Here is a 20,364-nt window from a genome sequence, read left to right as displayed (position 1 = left end):
AAGGAGTGGGAGGAGTATTGCAGCTATTTTGGGGAAGGGTTGGGGATTTCCAGGAATTAGGTCACTGCCTACTTTTTGACCTTTATGGCCAGCCTTGGACGGAACTGTCATGGCGCCTGTGGGTGTGTTACAACGAGCATATACTGACGGCTCAAGGTCAGTGGAAGTCAACTTGTCCGCCACCTTGGACCTATTTGGTTCTAAACAGTTTATGTCGTGTCCTTGGGCTATGTCATCCTTTCAAAGGTTGTGCCCTGGCCCCTTCCCTCCTGTTTCACAAGGACAGCACAGGCAAAGGCCCGGAGGCAGGCGGCTGCAGCAGCTCAGCCTAAGGTGGGCCTGGGGTGTTCAGCAGGGCTCAGCACGTTCGCGGGAGCCCCGGCTTGAGGTGGGCAGTGCCGCCCTGGGCTAGCTACTCAGTGTTGTAAAAGGGGCAGAGCCATACGCCCCCTCAAGGTCGCCCTGCGTATTAAAAATAAGGCTCACGGCTTCCCTGGTGGCGCAGTGGTTGAGAGTCCACCTGCCGATGCTGGGGACACGGGTTCGTGCCCTGGTCCGGGAAGATCCCACATGCCGCGGAGCGGCTGGGCCCGTGAGCCATGGCCACTGAGCCTGCGCGTCCAGAGCCTATGCTCCGCAACGGGAGAAGCCACAACAGTGAGAGGCCCGCGTACTGCAAAAAAACTAAAAATAAAAAAATAAGGCTCAGAGCCTGGGCCAGGAAAGACACATAATAGGTTGGTGACTGTAATTAAGTCCACCCCAGTCTCAGAGTTTATCAAGGGACAGCCTCTTTCACCTCCCTGGCTCCCCACCCCCAGCCGGCACAGAGTTGGGCCCCCAGCAGGGCTGAGAGGCTGACTGACTGATTCAGTGCCTCCTTGAAGCCTCTGAGAAAAGGACCCACTATGTGCTGGAATATACCACCGACCACAGCTACACTCGCCCCACGCCCGGGTCTGTCTCAACGTGCCGGCGACTCATGCACCCGCTCATCCATGCTCTCATTCGCTCGTTCATTCGTTCAATGACCACGGCTCTGGGCCCACCCTGAGCTCAGCTGTGAGCGCCCAGAGGTGAGCCCAGCCCAGCCCCTGCTTGGAGCAGCGCTCCCTGCTCCTCGCGGAGCCACAGCTGAAGGTGAGACTCCTCCCCTGCCCCTCCTCCCTCCTGAGCCCCTGCAGGCTACCCTACACCGACCCCCCCCTTCTGTTTCCTCGGGAGGTTGTGTTCACTGCCCTCTCCACAGCCAGGGGGCCTTCCCCAAATCCCCGCTGCACCAAAGGCCAAAGTGCTTTCCTTTCGTCTAAAACTCAGCAGGCACTCACACAGCGCCCTGCACTCAGGCTCACGGGTAACACAGCCCTCTCCTGCCCACCCCACGCCCGCCCCCAGCGGGCAGCCTGGGAGCCCAGGGCACTCAACTGTCCCCTCTGTCCCCCCAGCCCAGGGAAAGTCTGAGCCTCAGGTACCCACACTCCTCATCAACTGCAGGTTTCGACCAATTATCTGGAGAAAAGAGGAAGGAAATGAAAAATATTTCAGCCACCAAATCAAGCTATGGACAGAACCACGGAGTATATCCCAGGCACTTCCACAGGAGCATCCTCACTTAACATCCCTGCGTGTTCTGGGACACTATGTGCTGTGCTCACGCTCTCTGCCAGGGCTTTGCCTGCAGGTGCGGGGCCACCCCGCGCAGGGGTGAAGAGCCCTACACACCCACACACCCCCTGCAGAAGTTGCAGATCGGATCCACAGTGGGCTGGCTGCCCGTCTAGGAGCCCACGGTTTCAAGTCCACGTTTATGGAGCGCTCCCCCCGTGCTGTGCGCCCGCCAGGAACAGACATGCAAAGGAGACACAATCCAGGTGCAGGGAAGAGAGAGAAGCAGATGAGCGAGGTGGTGGGCCGTGAAGGGGGTCTGTGTAAAAGGCTTCAGGGGCCCGGAGGAGGGAGCGGAATGGCAGAGGAGAGGGCGGAAGAGACAAGCCCTGGGGGGAGCAGGGGACGGGGGCCCTGCAGGCAGGTGAGGGGGGCAGAGGAAGCAGCCCAGTGAGCGGAAGAGTGTGGGCAAAGACCCAGCGGCCCGGCTTCCCTGTGCCATCCTCAGGCCTCCCACACTGTGGGGAAGAAGAAACCAGGCCTCCCACACTGTGGGGAAGAAGGAACGGGATCGCTTGCTGAGAAGCCCCTGCTGTGAGCCAGGCAGGAAAGCTTGGTGGGTGAGGAGGTGGCCTCTGGACACAGAGGCCTGGCTGGGAATTTCCAGTCCACCACTGACAAGCTCTGTGATCTTGGGAGCACTTAGTTCCCAGGCTATGTTTCCCCAACTGTATAATGGGAATAACAACAGAACCCTCCCCCAGGGCTGTCCTGAGGATTGAAAGGGGTGTCCCACGGAGGGAGAGCTCCCAGGCCAGGGTCCTCCAATGTGAGCGTGCAAACACATGGCCTAGGAGCTACATACGTGTAGGTCTCAGGGTTCCATTGCCAGCCATTCTGCCTCTGCCGCCCTGCTGGGGCCTAGGAATCTGCATTTCAACACACGCTCGCCAGATGATTCTGAGACAGGCGGCCAGAGGACCACACTTTGAGAAATACCTGTTCAACGCATGTGTGCTGTTACGATCATTTATTTTCATTGTCTCATCTGCTGCTCCGACAGCCCTGCAAAGTCTGAACTGGTGACTCATTTCACAGGTGAGGAAAGGGGCTCAGCGCGGCAGGCTCCAGGTCACACAGCCAGTGATAAGCCGGCATAGAACCTGCACCGGGTCTGTCCACCCCCAAGCCTGAACCCCTCCGAGCAAGATGTCGTAGGGCCCCCTCCCTGGTCAACTTATGTCCTGGCAGAGGCCTTGTTATCACACTCCCCAGCCCACCCACACCGCCTCCATTGTCACTTCCCCCCCAGCTACTAATCAGGTCCCGCAGACCATCCCGTTTCCTGCCGGCCCTCGGGCTGCCTCCTTTGCCCCTGATGGTACCTTCCTGGCCTTGTGTCCTCCCGTCACCTCCTCTGCCTCCAGAGGGGTTGGAATCGGGGCTGGGCAGTGGCAGAAATCGGGCAGGAGACCCTGAGGGGACCCTCAGGGCCACGAGCTTCCCTCCGTGGCCTGGACTACCTCTCTGTGGAGGCCCCATCCCCACCCCCGGGGCACACGCCCGGATGACCAGCCCCTTGTTTACTAATGACAGGAACAGCGGGGTTTCAGGGCAGAGTCAACTTCCTCCCAGACTGAGATCACAAAGGGATGGTGCCAGGACAAACCCCATCCCTGTCTGCCACCAGGACTGAGTCTGAGACCCAGCAGGAAGCGATGCCCGGGCCTGGATCCAACCTCACGGGCACACAGACCACAAGGGCAGGCAGTGGGCACAGGCGGGTGTGAGAAGTCAGGCTGAGGCACGAGGGACGGAGCCCTGAGCTGGTCCTGGCTTCTCTGTGGCCACCCCACCCCCTGGCAGGAGAAGGCAGAGTTAATCCTGTTGGAGAAAAAAGTGCTGAGCTTTTGTTTGTTCATTCCACGAACAGCCAGTGATGTGCGGCTTCCCGCGCAGAGGCCCGCCTCAGGACCATCCTCCCTCCAGCGTCGTCTGCCTTCCCTGCTGCTGGAGTCCCCTCAGCACACAAACATGCCAGCACTGCTTTAAAACAAAACCTAAAAGCCGCCCATCTCTCTGCTCCATTCACTGCAAGTCTGGGGGAAGGAGCCGGGATCACACGCCTCTATTTCCTGATCCCCCTGCACCAGCCGCCGCCCCCCTCAGTCCCTCATGTCTACTCCTTTCCCTTTAACGTGCTCTGGTCACAGCCATCAATGACCTCCGACTTCCAGATCCAGTGGTCAAGTCTCGGTGCTCACCTTTCCCAGGCTGACCCAGCCAACACCCCTGGCTTCCCTCCTTCCTCCCTGGGCTCTCTCCTAAGGAAGCTACAAATCTCAGAGGCCCGGGGCCTCCCTCCCTGTAAGCTCGTCCGCTGCCAAGGCCTCAGGTGCCAGCCATACGCTCAGGGCTTCCAAGCTCACCTCCAGGCTGAGTGTCTCCCACTGTCTCCAACTGTCTCCACTAAATCCACCCCCGTCCCCAACCGTATCCACCTATATCCAACTATCTACCTCCATCTCCAGCTGCCAATCTGACATGGCCACTTGGGTGTCTAAAAGCCATCTCAAACTCAACATGCCTGGAACAGGGAAATCTTTATCTTCCCCTCCCCCCAAAATACCCTCCCACTCCGTTCCCCATCTCCACACCAGCGTCCACTGACTTAGTGCCCCTGGGCAAGGCTCTCTCCCTCTCAGGTCTCTGTTTGCCCAGCTGTATAAGAGAACCAGTTCGGGACTTCCCAGCCATTCATCCATCCATGGAAAAACAGGGGCAACTAGTCAAAGATTTCCACTACCTGCCCTGGGAGATTCCCAATCAGCTGGACTGGGGCGGGGCCCCGGTATCTGCAGTTTGTAAAACCTCCTCTTGTAACTCTCGTGATTCACAGAATCTGAGCGGCTTCTGCCCACAGCTTCTTGGCTCTAACGGTCCCTGGTCCTGCCTTCAGCTTCCCCATCTTCCACACCCCTCTTGGACTCTTGTCTATCTCAACAGCCATGTGAGGCTGAGGTTATATTATCCCCATTTTACAGAAGAGGAAACTGAGGCTGGGGTGGAAGTCCATGACTGGCCCATCAGGCACCTGGCTCCGCCTGACATTCCTAAACCCAGACGGCGCACCCCTAACCCCCAACACCCAGGCTGGCACCTTACAGCTGGAACCCAGGCCTACGCCCACCGGAAGTCAATCCAGTTCACAGACCCAGGAGCTGCAGCCTGTTCCCATCTCCTACCCACCCCACCGCAGGGGCCCCTGAGGCCTCCCCAGCCACTGCAAAGTCTGCCCCTCCCCCAGCATGTCATGGAGTCACCTGGGAAAATCTGGCTCTGGGCCCAGGGCGACCCAGGCTGGATTTCTGGCTGTGCTACGCCCCAGCTGAGTAGACAAGCACCTTAAACTTGCTGAGTTTCAGTGTCATGAGCTATAAAGTGGGGGTGACGGCACCTGCCCTCGGGGTCACAAGGAAGATGAACGAAGCCCCTCGGCAGGTGTTGGGCTCAAAGCCCCAGAGCTGAGGCCTGGGGTTGGGGCCCGAGTTAAGCGTCCCAGCCAAGTCCAGGGCTAGGCCTCCATGGGGACAGCCCAGCTGGGCCGAGGAGGCCGCCCACCACGGGGCCTGCCTCTCTGCAGACAGCCCGGCCCTCACAAACGAACAATAACAGGAAACCATCCTTGGTGGGGGTGGGGGGGTGCACATGGGCCAGGGCCAGCTGGAAAACCTGAAGGGGCGGCGGCCAGGCCTCCCTCACCGCCGGGTGGGGCTCCCCTCCAGAGGCTGTTGGCCGAGCTCTGCACAGTTCCACGGCACGATCAGCCCCGGCCGGACAGCCAGACGGAACGGACACACCTCTCAGCCCACAGGCAAGGTGAGTGAGGGTCCCTGACTTCCCCGTGCGTAGAATGGTCATCATCGGCTCCCAGGGAAACGCCACTCCTTGGGGTAGACTGGGTCTCCTGGCTCACAACAGAGCTGGGAAAGGTGCGCCCAGGGCTGGTGCCGCGGACACGAAGGGATGTTCTCAGGGAAGGGGCAAGCTCGGCTCTCCCACAGGTAGACTCCCAGACTCAAGGGCCCACTGGCTTCTGTGGGTGCTGGGCTCAGATGCTAAGAGGGCAGGATTCCGCCTGAGTCGCCCAGCATGCCAGGGGCAGAGGACTGGCACCCGAGTGGTGCCCCTTCCCCCACGAGAGAGGATTTACCACGGATGACATCATCCCATCCCCTCAAAGGCTCTGTGCTGGGATTGGGAGAGGAGCCCTGGAAGGGGAGCTTGGAGCCTCGCCCCTCCCTGTCAGCCACTGCCCCCATTTTCAGTACAGGCAAGCTGAGGCTTGACTCTGGGCACCTGAGGCCCTACCTGTGGAATCCCCTCCCCTCCTTCCCCAGACACCGTAGGGGCCGGGTACGAGCTGCGGAAGCTGTAGTTTTTCTCCCCCCAAACCGAGGTACCCGTAGATTGGGGCCCAAGGGACCCAGCAGCCCTCATAATTTTAGAGAAGTTCCCCCCAGAGACTTGGAGGCAGGCGGTCTAGGGTGAGAGCCGTCCTGGATACAAATCCCAGCTCTACCACTCGCTTCCAGCGTGACTTCGGGAAAATTACTCAGTGTCTCCCAAACTCAGTTTGCTTCTCTGAACAACGGAGATAGCGATTCTTTTTGCGGTTCATCTTGAGAGCTGGAAATGATGTCTGCAGAAGGCTCTGCAGCACTGGAGCTCAGTACTTTATATTACCAGCAAGCCGATGAATTACATACAGCCTTTCTCCATTTCCCAGTTGAGGCAACTGAGATTTGGAGCAAGAACTCGTACCCCAAAGCCCAGGCTCTTTCCAGAACCATGCAGCTTCTCATGTGCCAGCCTCCTCATCTGTAAACTGGAAGAAAGGGTCTTTTCATGAGGCAATTAAAGGAAGCGATATACACACTTGGTACCGGGAACGGATCGTAGGAGGGGAGCTTTAAGAAATCACAGCTGAATTTACCTGCCACCCAGAGCTGACCATGGCTTGAGGGTCACAAAGGTTTTGACCCCTGAGGTCGGTCCGTCCCCAGTAGGTGAGAGATGCATCAGCTCATCCTCCAGCGAGCGCTCTGGGCAACTACTCCACGCCAAGCACTGTGCTTGTTCCTCACCCCCACCCCATGGACATTTCTGCCATGGGTGGTGGGCAGACAGGATCCTGACAGGAGACGAAGGGCATTCCAGGGGAGGCAGGGAGCCTGGGCAGCTCATTGGACCTGGAGAGGCCAGTGCAGCCAGAAGGTTTTCAGAGCAGGGAGTGGCAGGAGGGCCAGTGATGCAGAAGGCCATGAGTAAGTAGCAGGACCGAGAATTTTGGTTCATCTTCAGGTGATGGGGAACAGCGGGACCCTCCCATCTGGCCTGAGTCCAGCCATGTGTAGGTGCCAGCCTGGAGGTGATCGAGGGGCCCAGGAGCTTCTGTGCCCCCAGGCAGCCCTGCTAATTCTGGCTTCCAGTGGTGAGGGGGTAGGCGAGGGGCCCACTGGCCTTGCAGGGGTTAAGCTGCCCACCCTGCAGTCTAGACCTGAGCGATTGTGCTGCTGAACAAGGGCCGGACATGGGAGCAGGAAGCTGGAGGGGCCATGCTTATTTTCTCCCATAGCTGGATGACTCACAGCTCTGCTGCTGCCTCGGGGATACACAGTGGACACACTGGCCACTAGCTCAGGGAAAAAAATCTTGAGCCCCTTGCCCATGGGATCCATCCCTTACTACTTCCATCACCTCTCTGCACCCCCTCGGCATCCTTGAAGCTACTAAAAGAATTCCCATTTGACAGACACGACCACAGAGTCTGAGAGAAGCTGAGCAGCCAGTCCAAGGTCACACAGTTACTATGAGGTGAAAGCAGGATATGAATGAGGCCAGCCCCTTCTGACCCCTCTGCCCTGTCACACTCCATAGGGAAGCCTGGAGAGGGGACAAGCCGGGGAGGATTGAACCTGACAGTTCAAGCCACAGAAGCAGGCACCAGGATGAGCCAGGAGCCCAATGATCCTGGGGGAGGAATGTTCTAGGAGACAACTGCTGCCCTCAGTAGCTTGGCTCCTGGCTGGAGAGATACTGACAAGCCCATCGTAACCCAGATCCAAGCTGATGTTGGGTGGAGAAATCACAGAAGACTCCCTGGAGGAAGAGCAGGAGCCCCAGAGGATGCTGGGAGGTCTTAGGTCTGCTCTCTGAGCTTCAGTCTTCTAATTTCTCTAGGGCAAGGGATGGACCACATAGTCTCTAAACTCATTCAGGGACCTCCAGATTGTCTGCCACAGCATAACGATCAGATTCTGGCAGGTGCAGACACTGGGAGGAGGGGGAAGGAGGGCCCATGGGGCTGGGCCAGGAAGGCAGTGAATGAGATTTCCTTCTAGAGGAGAACAGACAGGAGCAGGAGGTGGGCCCAGGGCAGAACCAGGAAATGAGGTCAGCTGTGAGTCGGCCAGTCAAGCCCACAGCTGCCAGGCCCGGCTGAGTGGGTAGGTGAGGGTTGAGACACCCACACATTTACTAAGCACCTACTGTGTGCTGGGCTTTGTACCCATGATCTCATTCAATCCTCCATCAGAGATGAGGAAGCTAGAGCTCAGAGAGGGCAAGGAATGGGCCTAAGGCCACACAGCTCATGAGCAAACAGGCAAGTGTGTGAGACTTGTGGCTGCCAATGACTGCCTCAGAGCCCCAGGCCAAGTCAGAAAGCCCAGAGGAGGCTGGAAAAGGCTCTCCCAAGGGTGGGTTTTCTCTCCTTCAAGCTTTGAGCTGCCCCATTAGGAGATAAGGGAATGACCCAGAGACCCCAGGACAAATTTGTTTCGAATCGTACACTAGGTCTGGTGAATTGGTTGTATCTAGCTCAAAGACTGTATTGAGGATTCAGGGGCTGAGTTCTAGTTCGGTGGGAAACGAACACTGTAACTGATTAGTGATGTCTGCCGTGAGTATGTGAATGGCAACCCGTGATCTCTGTTTTGTCAGCCCTACCTTCGGAAGCCCCGTGCACATGGGTGTATGTTCATCAGGGACCCATAAGAAGGATAATCTGACTGTCCTCAAAGGATCAAAATCCTAATGGTGGTGTGCCTGACAAAGTGACGGGCCATTAGAGATGCTGTACGGTGACAGGAGGAGCTTCTCTGAGTTCTATCAACCACTGTATGTGCTCTGACCACCCAAGGTGTTGTAGGCAGATCTGTGCAGATTTGTTTTAAATCCTCTGAGGAAGGAGGGAAGGAGTGCAAGATCAGAGCTGGAGACCGAGGCAGGCTGACAGACAGCAGTAGGGACACCGACACCTCAAGGTCCTCTGGGCCTTGAGTTCACGCCGCTGGTTGCCGGGATGAAGTGGATGCCTGGTCAGAGACACTCGCGCCAGCAGGCAGAGGCTGCGCTGGAGCGGGAGCCAATCAGAAGACCTTGTGGGGGGTACGGACTGGGGCTTGAAGAGAAGCAGAGCATTCACCCAGGGGCCACAGCAAGGAAGGGCATTCGGGCAGAGGGAACAGCCTGTGTATTCCATAAACGTCCAGTTCTCCTCGAGGCTGGGTGGGGCAGGGAGGTGAGGGAGAGGAGAGCCAGAGGGGTGGGCAGGGACACTCCGTGCTGGGTCTTGAATGCTGGCTCAGGAGCTAGGCTTCACCCTGCAGGGTGTGGGGAGCCAGGGAGGAGCGGTCAGCAGGGGAGCAGCGTGGGCAGCTCTGAGGGGAGCCGAGGGAGGGAGGCTGTTGGCAGAACCCGAGGGGAGAGGATCGGGTCTGGGACCCGCAAGAGCAGGTCACAGGGCTGAACTGAGCCCCAAACCAGGAAAAAGCCCCAAGGGGCCAGCTCATAGCTGCCCGGCCCCACAGCTCCTGGGGACTCACCCTTCATCCTCCCAATGCCAGTGATTCCTGAACGAGTTTGGGGGTCACTGGCTCCAACCTCGACCCCAGACTGAGGCTCGAGGTGTGGAGTGGGAGGGCGGTGGGAGAGCCGCCCAGGGCCACACAGGGGGCAGGGGCTCTAGCGCCCTCACCCCCACCCCTGCAGGTTCTAGGCCTCTCCTCCCACCTCCTGGCCCCTCATCCCTGACCCAGGGCCTCTGGGCTGCAGCCCAGAGCCTGCAGGAGGCTGGGCTGGGACTGCGCATCCAGTCCACCCTCTGCGGCTTTGCCTGGGGCTGGGCTCTGCTGCCAGGTCTTGTCCTAGCTGCTGGCGGGCGTGCTGGGCGGGAGAGGGGCCAGCCCCGCAGAGAGGAGACTCTTCGGGGGACAGGGGTGTGTGCTTTGTAGGCAGCACGTTTGTGTGTCCGTGTGGCCTGAGGATGTCATGTGTGTATCCCTGACCTGGAGTCCTCCTCTACCCCACCCCCAAGGGCCCTCCAGTCTGCTCAATAAATGCCCAGACTTAGCCCCTGAAACCTAAGGCTTGAACAGGGTCGGGGCAGAACCATCCCGGCCGGGGGCGTTTGCCACACTGCCCGCTGAGCGGCTCCCAGCTGGTCCAGGCTTCCGAGGGTCTATTTAACTACAAAAGGAGGAGCCCCAACCTGCCCCCCTTCCATCTCCCTCTGGGTCCCCCTGGCTCCTTCTTTTAAAGAGCACAGAGCTGAGCGGACCTCACAGCCCCTTTGAAAAGGCCAAACACCAGTGACAGAGGGGGTCCTGAGAAACAGACCAAAGGGAGTTTTGCCTACTGTCTCACAGCAGATCAGAGAGAGGCAGGATTCACTGCTGGGCTGAGACCCTCCGAGAAATCAGGGTCCTCCCCTCTCTGCCCTCTCACATCTTCCTCTACGCCTCCATCAAAGCACCACAATTTGAAACTGTTTTTTATGAAGTGGTTAATGTCTCTACACAAGGGTGCAGCCTGTGTAGGCTCCCCACTTGTAGTTCAGTACCTGGAACATAGTAGGTGCTCAATAAATGTTTGTTGAATGACTGTATAACCTCCAGGCTCTAGAGAGGGCTTCAGAGAAGTGGTGACATGTGAACTAAGTCCAGGCAGAGGTGAGAGAACGGCAAGTGCAAAGGCCAGAAGCTGTGACCAGGCCTGGTGGGTGTTACCATCCCACAGGCTGGGGCTCCTCTTCGAGGCTCACCAAGCAACAGCCCCCCTTTTTTTTTTAATTTTTAAATGTATTTATTTATTTTGGCTGCACTGCGCAGCATGCGAGATCCTAGTTCCCCCAACCAGGGACTGAACCGGCACCCACTGCAGTGGAAGTGCGGAGTCCCAACCACTGGACCGCACCCTTGAGATCCAGACAGGGAACTGGAGAGGAGCAGAGGCACACAACCTCTCCAGCCCCCGCCAACTTGGCTCAGCTTTCAGAGCCAGTCCTCAGGTCCAGCCCAGGCATCTAGTTCTGAGCTCAGTGGTCCCACCCACTGTAGACACAGACCCAAACCCAGGAGTTCTCCAAGGCCTTGCCCTCTGATCCGGGCATGACTGAGCCCAGCCATCCCCCAGATGCTCCGAGGTTCCTCTGCCCCTTCTCCTGGGCTCCATGCCCATTACCAGGGGCCTGGGCCACACTCTGTCCTCTCATTTTGGGCCCCCTGGACCTTCCCAGACTGACCGAGGGCACAGAGGGCCCACCCTCATCCATCCGTCCATTTGGAGCTGCCCCGAAAGCCTCTAACACAGCCCCAGGAACCGAGCATCATCACAGATCCTGGGTAACAGGGACACGGGCCGACACCTGGCCTCCGGGTGCCCAGCACCTGGCCTCCGGGTGCCCCGCAGGCACGTCTGAGCTGCCGAGCGAATCCCCTCTCCCTCATGTCTGCGGTCAGGAAAGGCCCCGGGGCTACTCAGCTGGGCATTTCTGAGCACAGAAATCAATCCCAAGATCCTCAGGCCCACTACACATCTGTGGTACCGCAAACCCACCCGGCAGCGGCCTGATCTCTCCAAAAACTTGGTGAGAGCAACCAAGAGACGTGACTCCTACTTATAGGAAAGTAAAGGGCTAAAATAAACCTGACCCCAGCTGTGCTCTGACCACACCTCCAGAGGTGTGGCCAAGGGAAATTCTGTTTCCAGCTGTGGGTCCAGCAAATCCTGCCGGCTGACTTCCTCTCCAACAGCAGGAGGAGGAGGAACGATTTCTCGATAAAACCCTTCCTCTTGGCCCCCATTTACGTGGACAAATTTCTAACACAAAAGGCAAAAGACACAAATAAACGTGGCTTTTCAGATGGAAAAGTCCCTCAGGACCCTCTGAGATTGGGTGTAGAAGGAGCCCAGGATTTAGAAAAAGATAAATCTGGGTGAGGGTTCCAGATCTACCACTTACGAGGTGTTTGTGTCTGAGCCTCAGTTTCTTCCTCTGTGAAATGGGGATGATAATTCCTATATCCTGAGGACAGTGTGAAAACTAAATGAGATTTCATCTATGCAAGCCAAACATGGAGAACAGCTGCTTATTATTCCTATTATTACTACCATTATTATTATTATTACATGTTAATGTCACCGCAGAAATAGAGAGAGAGTGGCATGATGGAAAGGCACCATTCGGGGTGAAAGGCAGCCTAAGTTCAAATCCTGGCTCAACCACTCGCCGCTGTGTGACCCAGCAGGGCTCACTCCACCTCTCTGAGCCTCATCTGCAAAATGGGATCACTGACAACTACCTGGCAGTTTGCAAGATTTACGTGAGATAAGGTTTCAGTGTGCCACTGAGGAGGCATTTCAAAGAAGAGACTTTATGAAGGAAACACTTACAGAGCTGTGAGCTCAGTCAAGGGAACAAACGGGATGCTGAGACCTGCAGAAACCAGCAGCAGACCACCGCAGGACCAAAGGGACAAAGAGGAGGGAAGGGTGTTTCCCGAACCCAGTGAGGGACGGATGGGAGCCATAGAAGCTACCGGGATGGAGAGGTGCAGCCACAGCAGTACAAATGAACCAGAGCAGACAGCAGCAGGGAGGAAGTACCCCAACGTTTCTCCTCCCATCCTCAGATGCCTGCTAGAGCCCCCATTGGCCAAACACCAGAACCTCGCGCCTGTAGGCCAAGGGTCAGTCCCCTTGATACAGACCAGAGGTCAGGGGAGGGGTGGGGGAGTAGATTCAGCAGGGTGGGGACCTGCAAATCCCCCAACCAAATGGTTGGGTGTTCAGGAACAAGAATGGTAAGCTAACCACTCAGTAGAGCAAAACAGAGTGTCGGCGAGGATTCATACATGCTTGGTTTTATTCTTAGCTACTTTTTTGGCCATGTTACAAATGTTTTTTTTAATTCAGGCCTGAAAACAACCCTGAGAGGTAGACACTAGTGTTCCCATTGTACAGATGACGAGACTGAGGCTCAGAGAGGTAAAGCGTCTCGCGCACAGTCACAGAGCAGCAAAGCAGCACAACTGACATTCTCTAAACCACAGACCCTGCAATCAGAGCCGTCACCCTGCTCTGTGTGAACCCAAAGAGGAGAGAGCCATGTGTCAGGTGTGGCTGGGCCTTGGGGAAAAGGGAAGATGTAGACAGGGCAGGGAGAAAGCCATTCTCCAGGAAGGGAAGGAAGCTGTGATTGGAGCCCAGCAATGGGACCTGGGTGTCAACCCTGGGACCAGCCCCAGGCAGTGCTGCAGTGGAAGATGCCCAGGGATGCATGAGATGCAAGGTGAGGACCAGGGATGGCTCCCCAGAGGAGGACATTTGGGCTTAATCCTGGATGACAAGTTCATGAGACAGAGAAAGAGGAAAGACCTATGGGGCTGTCCCGGGCCACTTCTCCTCCCACGCTACCTGCCCTCCTTCATGTTCCGGCCTCACAGTTTGAGCACCAGCCCTGGGAAGGGACCGTCTGTAAGCTGCCCCAGCCCCACCTTCTCCCGCACTCCAGGCCAGGTCTCCGGCAGCTGCTGGCCATGGCCACAGAGACGTTTCATAGCAACTCCAACCTGACACAGCCCACACAGACCTTTTGGTACCACTACCCGTCTTCCGAACCTCAGCAAAGCCCTGCCCCCGCCAACTGCTCAGGCCAAAGACTCGAGAGCCATCCTAGATTCCTCTCCATCCCTCGCCCCCTACATTCCATTCACAGCAAGTCCTGTTAACTCCACCTGGAAAACACATCCCATGGCCACGCACCTCTACACCTGGTCTGGGCCACCATCAACTCTCGCCTGGATGACAGTGACCTCCCCTGCTGGTCTCCCCTCTCTCCCAGCCCGTCTCCTCACCTCAGCCAGGGATCTCTTCAAATCAGATCATGTCACCTTCCCTCGTGCTTAGGAAAAAGCTCTCTCTAGTCTGCCCTGTACAACCCAACTGCATTAGTTTCCTCCAGCTCCTGTAACAAACCACCCCAAAGGTGGCTGGCTTGAAACAACACCAATTTACTTATTTATTATAGTTCTGGAGGTCTGAAGACCGAAATGGGTTTCGGTGGGTGAGAATCAGGACTGTTTCCTTCTAGAGCCTCTAGGGGAGAATCTATTTCCGTGCCTTTTTTGACTTCCAGAGGCCGCCCCTGTTCCTTGGCCTGGGGCCCCGCAGCACCCCAACCTCTGTTTCCATCATCACGTCTCCTTTCTCCTGATTCTGACCCTCCTGCCTTCATCTTTTAAGGATGCTGTGATTGTACTGGGTCTATCCACATAGTCCAGGATAATCTCCCTGTTTCAAGATCCTTAACTTAATCCTATCTGCTGAAAGTCCTTTGCCAGGGAAGGTAATATTCACAGGTTCCAGGGGTGAAGATGTGGACACCTTTGGGGGGCTGTCACTCAGCCTACCAGCCCGACCTGGTCCCCTCTTCTGGAGCCCCCATTGCTCATCTGACCCAAGGGCCTTCTTCTGGCTCTTCAAACAAACGAACTGTTTTTCTACCTCAGGGACTTTGCACTTGCCGATCCTTCTGCCTGGAATTCCCTCCCTTCCCCTGGCATTCCTAGGGCTGACACTCCGAGGTTGGCATGAGTATCATCTCTCTGAAAGGCCTCCCCTGGCCTTGAAGTCTCAGCCAGCTGCCCCCTCGCCCTCTGCTGTGTCCCCCAGTGTAATTCCCTGAGGGCCTCTGATCAGCAGCTGATGCTTTCCCCATGTACTTATTTTCCTGGGGTTCCCACGACAGCGTGCACTCCCCAGGGACAGGCCCTGTCTGTCCCGCTCACTGCTGCACCCCAAAGCCTAGCACACAGTAGATGCTCGATACGCATCCGCTCAGGGTGCGGCCTCCTATCTTGTCCTGCCCAGGGGCTTGAGAACTTCTCTCTCCCCGTTTCTCAGTTTCACTTCTATTTATTTTACTTTTTCATTTTTTGAGTCACTTCTCACTTGAGGGAGGAAGAAGGGAGCAAGACATGCAGTTCCTTTTGAGGCAAAGAAGGAAATGACCCACCGGGCCTGAGCCCAGCGAGGCTGGCCAGGGGTCACAGCTGCCACCTCCCCTGAGTCAGGACCAGCTTCCTGGCAGAACTCTCAGCTCCCTGAGCCTTTGTTCACGGCCTTCCTCCGGCCCAGAGCAGCTGCCCTTTTCACAGCCCACCTCAAAGGGCACCAGGTCTCCTCCAGTCTGACCGCCTCATTGAGGACTGAGGGAACTGGGACCGGAAGCCTTCCCAGGCACATGGCACCTGCGTTCCAGGCCCGGCTAATGCTCTGTCCCAGCCAAACCCTGCGAGCCCACTTCTGCCTGGGCCAGCAGCCGGGGGCCCCAGGGATGCTGGACGCTAAGCTCAGCAGGCCCAGAGGCCAGTCTGCACACACACCCCCGGCCCTCACTGAGGACAGCCTGGCGCCAGTGTCTCAGAGGAAATGTTACTAGAGTTTAGAAACCTCCTGTGCTGTGCAGAATCCAGCTTCTCCCTGCGGCCAGGGCGGGCGACAGCCAGGGAGGTGGCCTCCCAGCCAGCACCCAGTGGGCCCTTGCCTCTCTCCAGGCAGGAGCCCTGATTCTGACTCCCACTCCCACCCACCAGCCTTCTTCCTCTGAACCATCCCAGGAGCCACAGGTCAGTGACACAGGGACCAGCAAGGGTAGATTGATGGGGTCAAGGGCTGAGAGGGCATAGTGACAGCCGAGGTCACAGCCTCTACCCACCCTGGGGCAGTGAGACAAGCCCTCTTCCTTCTGGAATTCAGGATGAAGCCGGGCCCTGATCTCTGGGTGACCCCAGATCCCCATCCAGGTTGATCCCATGTCCCGAGGGCTGCCTTCATGGGGACAATCACATGGGGTCTTGTGCTTAAAAGGACCCCGTGCTGGGTTTCACGTTCTTCCGTATCTGTCCTGAAATTCTTAGTAACTTTTGAGAAAAGGACCCCATGTTTCCATTCTATACTACGCCCCACAAACTACGAAGCTGGTCCTGCGAGCCCAGCCTCTCTACCCAGCACCCCATCCCACCCCTGTTCTCGTGACAGCTCCTAAGCTAATCACCAACCGTGAGCGCTGCGTCTGGTGAGGGCCTGGCCCTCTCGGTCACCACATTTGGGTTTCTTAAGAGCCTTCTGAAAACAACATCAAAGCAACACTGCCCCAGGGGCTCTCGGACTAGCCGGGGGGCATGTTTGTTCAGAGGAGCCTTTAAATCCCACCACGCAGCAGCTGCTAGGTCAAGAGAGGGCAGTAGGAAGAAGCATGAACTTTGGGGCCAGGCCGACTTGGTTTGAGTTTGACTCTGAGGCTTCCCGTCTGGGTGATCTCAGAAACGTTACTAAACCTCTCTCTTCCTCTGCTCATCTATAAAGTGAGGGCCCCAATTATACCCACCTTCTGGCTGACTGGGAGGATTAAGTGCAATAACACAGATAAAGTGCTTGGAAGAGTGTCAGGCATTCAATAGTTATTGATGTTTATTTTTTGGTACTTATTATACTTATTGATGACACTTATTGATAAATGTCAGCGGCTGAGGTCAGACACCTGGGCTGTATTCTCAGCCTCACCATGAACTTAACTTCTCTGTGCCTCAGTTTCCCCGTCTGTAAAATCCAAGCTGGGTGTCCACCGCACAAGGCTTTGGGAGCTACCATCCACATCAGCATTGCTCTCTCCTCCAGGAAACCTTCCCTACAGCTCTCCTCTAGCCTCCCCTGTCGTCCATGCTTGCTTGCCCAATAGCACATGTGACCCTTAAGTAGGAATTGTTTCTGTGTCTGGCTTCCCCTCCCAGACTAGGAGCTCCACGGGGGCAGGAAGAGGGTGTGGTTCTGCTAGTCTGAGCAGAGAGTGAAGGATGAAGGGTTAAACAGTTCAGTGCTCCCCGGGAGACGCTCGCACCCCACATTCCCTGATGGTCTCTCTCCTCGTCCCTCAGAGCCGTCCGTCCCGGAAAGATGCAGGTGTTCGTGATGCTGCTGGCTGCAGGGGGCACCTGCCTGGGCCTGCTAGCTGCAGCGGCCGTCAACCCTGACCAACCCAACCCCCCCAGCTCGCTGCCCATTCACCGGCGCCAGAAGAGAGACTGGATCTGGAACCAGATGCACATCGATGAAGAGAAAAACGGCTCACTGCCCCACTATGTGGGCAAGGTAAGGCTCAGGCCCCAGAGCGGGAGAGGCGTGCCGTGGTGGTGGTGATGATAAAGACAGTGACAGGTGCTGTGGTGGTTGCAGGGATGGGGATGATCGTTGCGAGGGTGATGGTAATAGTGGGAGAGATGGTGGAGGTGGCAGATGTCATGGTGGTGGTGACTATGGTGATAGCCAAGGAGAAGGTGGTGGTGGTAACAGCGGTGGTGGTGGTGATGACGATGATGATCGTGGAGGTGGAGGTGGTGTGGTGGTGGTGGAAGTAATGGTGAGCACAATGGTTCATCCTTCTCGCAGACTTTGGCCTATGGAGTGAGTATCACTGGCAGAAGGGCCACCCCGTGCACAAGCTAAGGAGGGCAGCCTAGCGTGGGGGCTCAGGGCTCAGGGCAGGACCAGCCAAGGCTGCCATTAACTTTGCGCATCTGAGAGGTCTGGAAGACCTGAGCAGACTTCTACAGAGCTGTGCTGGCGACACGGCTCATCATCCAGGCCAGGGTTTGCCGTCTCTAGTCGAGGCATTTGAACCTCCTCAGGAAGCCCTGTCTCTCAGGGTGTTTTGCCCTAGCGTCTAGGGCGTTATGAGCTCCAGATTCTAGGACACCCATAACAAGGCATTTGACCCAAGCCTGCCCTCCAGGGCGGTGCCTACGACTCTAAACCCTCCTTTCATCCCAATTAAAACGTGTCCATCCTCAGTCCCCTTCCTAGAGCTTGGAGCTAATCTGAGGGACTAATGAACTATCTTCCTGTGTCAGAAGGTCGCTGAGGTCAAAACCGTACACTCTAATTGAAAGGAATGGCTCTAGGGGCTTCCCTGGTGGCGCAGTGGTTGACAGTCCGCCTGCCAATGCAGGCAGGGGACACAGGTTCGTGCCCCGGTCCGGGAAGATCCCACATGCCGCGGAGCGGCTGGGCCCGTGAGCCATGGCCGCTGAGCCTGCGCGTCCGGAGCCTGTGCTCCGCAACGGGAGAGGCCACAACAGTGAGAGGCCCGCGTACCACAAAAAAAAAAAAAAGAAAGGAATGGCTCTAGTGGTGGAATTTCACACACAACAGGGAGACGGATTAGGGGATTAGGTATTTCAAGAGTTTTCAGTGAGGAGAAAAATTCCTTTCCAGTGCTTTAAAATCTCACCACGTCAGTTTCTTGGACGCTAAGCAGGGTCAGCTAAAGAAAGATCAGTGTACCGGTGAGAGGAATTATGGTCCCAAGCACAAGGCTGGGCTCTGGGACATGGTCAGGGGGCAAAGACAGACATGGTCCACACCCTCACGGAGCTTGTGGTCTAAAACAGGGGCTGGCCACATGTAAATCAGTGAAGTTAGAACACTCCCTCACACATACACAAAAACAAACTCAAAATGGTTTAAAGACTTAAATATAAGACATGATACCATAAAACTCCTAGAAGAGAACATAGGCAAAACATTCTCTGACATTAATCACAGCAATGTTTTCTTAGGTCAGTCTCCCAAGGCAAAAGAAAAAAAAGCAAAAACAAACAAACGGGACCTAATCAAACTTATAAGCTTTTGCACAGCAAAGGAAACCATAAACCAAATAAAAAGACAACCTATAGACTGGGAGAAAATATCTGCAAATGATGTGACTGACAACGGCTTAATTTCCAAAATATATGAACAGCTCATATAGCTCAGTATCAAGAAAACAAACAACCCAATCAAAAATGGGCAGAAGACCTAAACAAACATTTCTCCAAAGAAGCCATACAGATGGCCAACAAGCACATGAAAAGATGCTCCTCACCGCTATTAGAGAAATGCAGATCAAAACCACCATGAGGTATCACCTCACAGCAGTCAGAATGGCTGTCATCGAAAAGTCTACAAATAATAAATGCTGGAGAGGGAGTGGAAAAAAGGGAACCCTCCTACACTGTCGGTGGGAATGTAAATTTGTGCAGCCACTATGGAAAACAGTATGAAGGTTCCTTAAAAAACTAAAAATAGAGTTACAATATGAGCCAGCAATCCCACTCCTGGGCATATATCCAGAAAATATGAAAATTCTAATTCAAAAAGATACACGAACCCCAATGTTCATAGCAGCACTATTTACAATAGCCAAGACGTGGAAGCAACCTAAGTGTCCACCAACAGATGAATGCATAAAGAAGGTGTGGTACCTATAAATAATGGAATATTACTCAGCCATAAAAAAGAATGAAATCTTGCCATTTAGAGCAACATGGATGGACCCAGAGGTTATCATACTAAGTGAAGTAAGTCAGACAGAGAAAGACAAATATCATATGATACCTCTTATATGCCAAATCTAAAAACATGATACAAATGAACTTATTTACAAAACAGAAACAGACTCACAGACATAGAAAACAAACTTACGATTATCAAAGGGGAAAGGCAGGGGAGGGATAAATTAGGAGTTTGGGATTAATGTATACATACTACTATATATAAAACAGATAATCAACAAGGACCTACTGCATAGCACAGGGATCTATATTCCGTAGGTTGTAATAACCTATAATGGAAAAGATGTATACACACACACACATATACATCACTTTGCTGTACACAAGAAACTAACACAACACTGTAAATCAACTATACTTCAATTAAATAAATAAATACATAAATAGGGGCTGGTAGAACTGCCCCGCCATGCGGTTTTGTAAATAAAGTTTTATTGGAACAGAGCCACGCCGTGCAATTAACAAATGGTCGTGGTTGCTTTCATGCTACAATGGCAGATTTGAGTAATTGTCCCAAAGACCATATGACCCACAAAGTCGAAAATTTTTACTATCTGGCCCTTTACAGAAACAGTTTGCCCACCCTGGCCTAGAAGGGCAGCATGTATCAGACAAAGAACCCCACACATGCTGGAGATGGGGGAGCCCTATGGTTATAGAGAAACAGGCCAGAAAGGACCCCTAGATGGGGAAGGGTCAAGTCTGGCCTCAGCACCAGAAATGCCATGGCAGCTGGCGGTGGAGCCAGCTGGGGAATCTACACTCACAGCCCTGCCCACGGCCCTCTCCACTGCTCACTGTGCCCAGGCCTCCTCTGGCCACCAAGAATGGCTGGGAAATTCAGATCCTTCAGTCTGGCCACTCAGAGGGGAAGGCGTTTGCCCAGGGTCACACAGTGAAACCAGGATAGAGCCCTAGGAAAGCACAGGGTTCCTGACTCCCAACACCGATGTGAACTCTGTGCCCTAGAGGAAAATGCCATCGGCCCATCTACCCCTTCCCAAGGGGGTGAGTGTGCCGTGAA

The 20,364-nt window shown here is 55.4% G+C and overlaps 1 protein-coding gene and 1 long non-coding RNA gene across 3 annotated transcripts in view; one reads left to right on the top strand and one right to left on the bottom strand.

Annotated features, from left to right (window-relative positions):
• The window catches only part of LOC307178589, a 606,421-nt gene that overhangs the window by 512,557 nt on the left and 73,500 nt on the right, over nt 1-20,364 (bottom strand). The gene's annotated exons all lie outside the window — the stretch shown is intronic.
• Nucleotides 5,406-20,364, top strand: part of CDH5 (cadherin 5) — a 36,354-nt gene continuing 21,395 nt past the window's right edge. The window contains exons 1-2 of the mRNA XM_079906859.1: nt 5,406-5,484; nt 16,887-17,100. Of these exons, the coding sequence (XP_079762985.1) occupies nt 16,906-17,100 (195 nt within the window). The 5' untranslated portion in view covers nt 5,406-5,484; nt 16,887-16,905. The remainder of the gene's footprint in view (nt 5,485-16,886; nt 17,101-20,364) is intronic.

This window comes from Stenella coeruleoalba (genome assembly GCF_951394435.1).
Source record: "Stenella coeruleoalba genome assembly, chromosome: 20".
Classification (NCBI taxonomy): domain Eukaryota; kingdom Metazoa; phylum Chordata; class Mammalia; order Artiodactyla; family Delphinidae; genus Stenella; species Stenella coeruleoalba.
The sequence above is the reverse complement of the archived record's forward strand: the minus strand, read 5'-3'. Positions and strand labels throughout refer to the sequence as shown.